General features: G+C 33.3%; 1 protein-coding gene across 1 annotated transcript; it reads left to right on the top strand.

The window, feature by feature from the left end:
* Nucleotides 1-1,436: 1,436 nt before the first annotated feature.
* On the top strand, nucleotides 1,437-5,982 carry LOC110915062 (UMP-CMP kinase 3). The gene is made up of 10 exons (XM_022159686.2): nucleotides 1,437-1,592; nucleotides 2,927-2,984; nucleotides 3,615-3,669; nucleotides 4,088-4,205; nucleotides 4,319-4,475; nucleotides 4,558-4,638; nucleotides 4,778-4,885; nucleotides 4,977-5,048; nucleotides 5,256-5,305; nucleotides 5,739-5,982. The coding sequence occupies exons 2-9, from the start codon at nucleotides 2,958-2,960 to the stop codon at nucleotides 5,265-5,267; spliced, it is 630 nt and encodes a 209-aa protein (XP_022015378.1). The 5' UTR covers nucleotides 1,437-1,592; nucleotides 2,927-2,957; the 3' UTR covers nucleotides 5,268-5,305; nucleotides 5,739-5,982.

Here is a 5,982-nt window from a genome sequence, read left to right on the forward strand (position 1 = left end):
GGAAACAAACTGGCGACAAACTCGAAAGATCAAGGAGGAAAATGGCTACTTTTAAACTATTGGAGCAAAACCGTTAAAATGACCAAACCATAGGGAGCAAAACGGAAGTTTACTCAAAATGTTTACTGTTAATCCTTCTTTATTTTAATTTTCAATAGGGATGAGCTCGGTACTGTCCGGTATCGAACCGGTACCGAAAATCCCCAAAAGTGGGTACCGGTATCGAATATACCCGGTTCGGTACGGTTCGGTACCGGTATTTGAGGGTAAAAACCGGTACCGAACCGGTACTGAAAAGGCTAAAAGTCGGTACCGAATCGGTACCGAAAAAGTATCCGGTTTGGTAAATTCGGTACCGATACCGGGAACGATTTGCTCATCCCTAATTTTCAACACATACAAATTGAATGGGTGGTAATAGTTGTTTTCACCTATTGGGTGAAATGGGCGGTAGAGGGAATAGTGCCATGCAGCTGCCTGACACTCCCCTATTGGCCCAAGAAATTTACAATTTTATCCCGTTTTAAAATTACGATTTTGCCATCAGTTCAAAATTATGTTTTTGCCTCCACTTAAAAATAAATTTACGCTTTTACTCCCAGCTAAAAATTTCAATTTTGCCCTCGGTTAAAAATTACGACTTTGCCCTGTTTAAATTTACAGTTTTGCTATTAGTTTTCCCCCTTATAATTACGATTTTGTCATCAGTTCAAAGTTATATTTTTACCCCGAGTTAAAAATAAATGTATGTTTTTGCTCCCAGCTAAAAAAATTCAATTTTGCCCTCGGTTCAAGATTACGATTTTTCCCGGTTTAAATTTACAGTTTTGCCATTAGTTTTTTTTTTTCTCACAACCAAGTTACGATTTTGCCCTCAAATTAAATTTACATTTTCTCCATCGTTTTTGTTTGTTTTACTGGTTAAATTACAATTTTTCCTCCAGTGTAAAATTATAATCATGCCGGCAGCTGCCTGACACTCCCCTATTGGTCCATTTAATTGACGATTTTATTCCTGAATTAAAAGTATGAGTTCGCCCTCAGTTGAAAATTACGTTTTTCCATTGTTTTAGTTTTTTAGGAAAAGTAGAAAACTTTTTTTTAATTGGTTGACTCGATTTAATTTTTTTCCGTGTCAAGAAGCCGTCTAACACTCGCTCATTAGTCCTGAAAAATTATAGTTTTGCCCTTATCCGAAAAACATCGTTTTAGTTTTTTTTTCCTAGCAAAATTATAGTAATGTTTTTTTAATTGATTGAGAATTATTCGGTTATCGCCCTGCAACGCGGACGGGGCATCAATTATTAGCTAATATACAAAACTGTTAAAAAAATATGATAAATTATTAAATTATTATATATTAAATCGGAGACGCGTGGTTTTTTCTTTTTCACAGTTAATAATATTCCATGATTTTAATACTTTATTTCCTTTTATACGAACAACCAATCGAACGGAACGAAGAAGCCCTGCGGAACCCTATATAAACACCGCAACATCACTTCAAACCGACACGTTCTTACGCAATTCTCTCAGATCTTTCATCTCCATCACAGTTTTCATTCAATTCTCCACGCCTTTTCTTCATTTTGGTGAGCTTTCTTTCTTATTTATCCCACTTATCTGGATAACATCCTCATATTTCACTCCCTGATCTAATTATTATCACTTTCATTTGCTAGATCTTGTCCAATCATCGTTTTTATTAAAGGGTGTCTTTTATTTTGTTAAATATGATTGTGGTTTAGTTGATCCGTACATATACGATGGTTTTATGTTGTGTGTTGGTTATGAGTAATGGTTTAGATCTTGTTAAATCATGGTTTTTATTAGTATTTATGTGGTTTTTGTTGGTGGGTGTGTTTTATTTTGTTAATATGATTGTGTTTTAGTTGATCTGTACATACATGATGGTTTGGTTCAGCTATGAAAGTTTTATGTGATGATCTGATTGGTTGTTGTGTGTTTATGAGGGTAGTTTGGTGAATTATGTAGTTGGAAGTTGAATCTTGCATAAGGAGTTTTGAGTGAGATCTGAATCTTGTGAAAGAAGATAAAGGTCGAGGTTTGAAGGGTTTTTTTTTTTTTTTTTTTTTTTTTTTTTTTTTTTTTTTTAAGATGTGAAATCAGAAATGATGGTTTTGTGTTTAGATCTGGAGATGGTGCATTGTTGTATTGGTAGATCTTGTTCTTGTTTTCGATCGGTTAGTGTTTGATGTTCGAGTTGTCGGTGTGTTTGTTTCGTTCATTCCCATTTCTGATTTGACTGTAAAAATTGTGTCTTTTTGAATCTAAACTTAGATACTTAGATTTGCTGGTTCACATGTTGAATCTAGGTGCTGCTAAACAATTTATCGGTCTTCGCTTTGAAAATTGTTAGAACTTGTATGTATTCTGTTTCTAGATTTTAGATCTACTTTGACTTGTAATTTGTTCTAGTTGCCTGTTTGTGATGTAAGTATAAAGATGATTCCTTTTTTTTAAATTGAGGTTAGATCTAACTTATGTATATTCTCACCGTTACGTGTGCTATTTCAGAATATATTTTTTATGCTAAATGTATATAAGAATGATTATAAAAAAACAGGATAGATAATTTGGCAACAAGTTCTTCACAGTTCACACTAACTAAAATTATACTTCTAGATTGTTGGTCATCGGTTGAATTTAACCGGCTAATTACGCCTTTTAGGACCGTTCGTCTTTTTCTGTTGTCATTTTGTAGTTGTTTTGGGCTTAAATTTAATGTATGATTATTTAAAGTCCACCACATGTATGTGCACTCTTTGTTCAGTTGTCAAGGAGATGCATACTAGGTAGATTAAAATAAAATATATTTATATATATAAGCAACAAGTGGACAAATTAAATACTTGTTTGTTGCTTTGACAAAGATTTTAACTACAAGGTTTTTTGTTGGATGCAGAGTTCAGTTGTACAATCTTTAGTGTGAACTCATGGGGACCGTTGAAGCTGCAACCAAGGTTGTTATATGCTCTGTTTTTAGCTATTTTTTGTGTTGATCGTTGTAATTATTTGCTTGTAAGGTTATAAGTTTTGCGTATTTTCGCATACTGACCTAAGAATTGCACTCATGAGACAGTCTTGAGTCTTCTCCTGTTCATTATTATAACATTATAATAATTACGGATTTAAGTAAAGGTGGCGTATTTTGATCATATATATGTGAATGTGTCGATTTCGATTTTATCTTTTTTTTTTGTTTTTATTTCAAATTGATCAATTGGGTAAGGGAAAAAACTTAAGGACTTTATTCAAACGGGTCAAAAGTTGTTCAGAGTGTATTTTTTTAGCGCATAAACATTTCTAGGTCGTTTTACTCAAGAGTTAATTATTTTAGAAATCATATTGTGTGACTGTATATGAAACTCCAAAATATTCATAAAGGTAAAAACTTTTGGAAAAAGTTTTTCGGATCAAGCCCACCCATACTCATTTTGACCCGTTATCCAACCTGCACGGGCCACTTTTCACCTCTGCCATCGAGCTTCAAGAAGGGAAACACAGCATCATACTTGTGTAGTTGTGTTCATTCTACGAATCACGAAAAAATAATACTTGTAACTAAAAGCATTATGCATTTCTGATTGCAGCAAGCAATTGAAAGTACTCTTGCTCAAAAGAAGCCCAAGGTTGTATTTGTCCTAGGTGAGAACTTTGGTTTCTTCGTCTCGCGACAGTTTTCTATATAATTAGTGTTTTGTTTATAAATTATAAACAAAACACTAATTATACGCCACAATGGTTGTCTAGATTATATGGTACAAATGGGCTGGCAATTGGGTACATGTTATGACACGATTAGACCTGTTTGACTAAAAAATACACCCTTTGACTTTTTTAATTTTTAAAATAATTAAAATTACAATGTTAAGATCTATCATTTATTCATCTTTGTACATAAAACATAAAACTGTTTTATAAACATGAGGTAGAAAGTAGTTAAACGAGTCGTAATCATGTTTGAAACTTATATTGTGCGCGCCATCAGAAACCTGTTAGACCTGTTAAGACACGATTTGCCAGCCTTAGGTACAATGTTTCTCACACGTTTAAAATTGAGCAGGAGGCCCAGGCAGTGGAAAGGGTACACAATGTGCAAACATCGTCGAGCATTTTGGATATACTCATCTTAGTGCCGGAGATCTTCTTCGTGCAGAAATAAAATCCGGCTCTGAAAACGGGTAAGACGGTTTTAATTTCATGTTTATCGTCCATTTAGTCGTGCAAAGTTAATTATTGTTTTTTAATCTTAAGTACCGTTTCTCGACTTTAAGCTGTTTATAATATTTTGTAGGACCATGATTCAGAACATGATCAAGGAGGGAAAGATTGTACCATCGGAAGTAACAATCAAGCTTCTTGAAAAAGCAATCTTGGAAAATGAAAATGACAAATTTTTAATTGATGGATTCCCACGTAATGAGGAAAACCGTGCAGCATTTGAGGCTGTCGTAAGTTCTATTGTTCTATATTTTGCTAGTTCTATAAACTTCAAAAGATCATTTTTTTTAACGTAAATGTCTTGATTTGCAGACTGGAATTTCACCCGAGTTTGTTCTCTTCTTTGATTGCCCTGAGGAAGAGATGGAGAAGCGACTTTTGGGTCGCAATCAGGTTGGTAATTAGTCTTTATTTATAAATTTAAATTTAAAGGTTGGTAAATATTCTTTATTTATAAATTTAAACTTAATTTGTATAATTATAAATTATTTAAAATTTTTACATAATACAATCTTTAAATTTGGTTATGAAGGGTAGAGAAGACGATAATATCGACACCATCAGGAAGCGCTTTAAAGTTTTTCTGGAATCAAGTCTTCCAGTTATCGAATATTACAACTCTAAGGGGAAGGTCCGAAAGGTAAAAAAAAGTTTTTATCCATCTATCGAAAGTCGATGTTGAAGCGTCAAATGTGTTATAAGCTTGAAAACTCCATAAAATTTGGTCTCAGATTGACGCTGCCAAACCTGTTGGAGAAGTTTTTGAAGCAGTCAAGGCTCTGTTCACTCCAGTGGATGAGAAGGTAGTTTACTAATCATGTCAAATACCTAAACTGCCCTTTTACATAAAACAGTCGCATAAGAGACGGGTATGTGTTTACATAACCGCGGTATGTATTACATCTAAAGCAACATGTGCAAGTGTATATGTGGCTTCAATGCAGGACTGTGTCTATATGTGTATAAACTATGTTATAATCGATTCATCGTGATCTTTTATTGTCTTTCAGGCTGCAGCTTAGGTGTTGCTCTAACATCTTTGATCTCGTCTTCAACTAAGGTAGGTGTTGCCGTGTTGGCGTATATATTATCCTTAAGTTTTAAGTAAATTTAAAAAAAACTGGTAAAAAGTAAAAACATAGTTTTTGAAAAACATAGAAATTCCAAATTGAATGAAAAAACTTGGCGGCGCAGCTTGTTGCCCGTCTACCTTCTGTTTTGATGTAACTTGTCAAGTATGAATGAAAAAACTATAGTTTTTATAAAAATAAATACCAAGTTGAAGTAAGATTTTTCTTTTCTGCTTTTCCATTCTATAATAAAACCATCTTTTTTTCTTTTTGTATAATTTTGATGAACCAAACACACAACATGCGAAAGTTTGAAACTCGATATCCAAGAAGTGCACTGCAATTTTTGGAAATCGGGTTTCAAATACCAAATTACATAACATCATTCAAATGATTTATTTGTTTTCAACAATTTTGTTGCAGTTGTGTTGATACTTGGTGTGGGGATGAGAAGTTTGGTTGATTATATGTATTTTTACGTTTTTAAAAGTTAATTGATCATCATCATATCGTATGGTGTCGAATAGGTTAGAAGGGTATTTTGTGATTATTTCTACCACTATTTTTACCATTCAAACAGTATACCGCGATGTTAAAGTGTCTCGTACTCGTGTTATTCTCTATTGAAATTGCTAGTAATAAAATATATCTTATTATTGTTGTTACA

The sequence above is a fragment of the Helianthus annuus genome, chromosome 16 (genome assembly GCF_002127325.2).
Source record: "Helianthus annuus cultivar XRQ/B chromosome 16, HanXRQr2.0-SUNRISE, whole genome shotgun sequence".
NCBI lineage: Eukaryota > Viridiplantae > Streptophyta > Magnoliopsida > Asterales > Asteraceae > Helianthus > Helianthus annuus.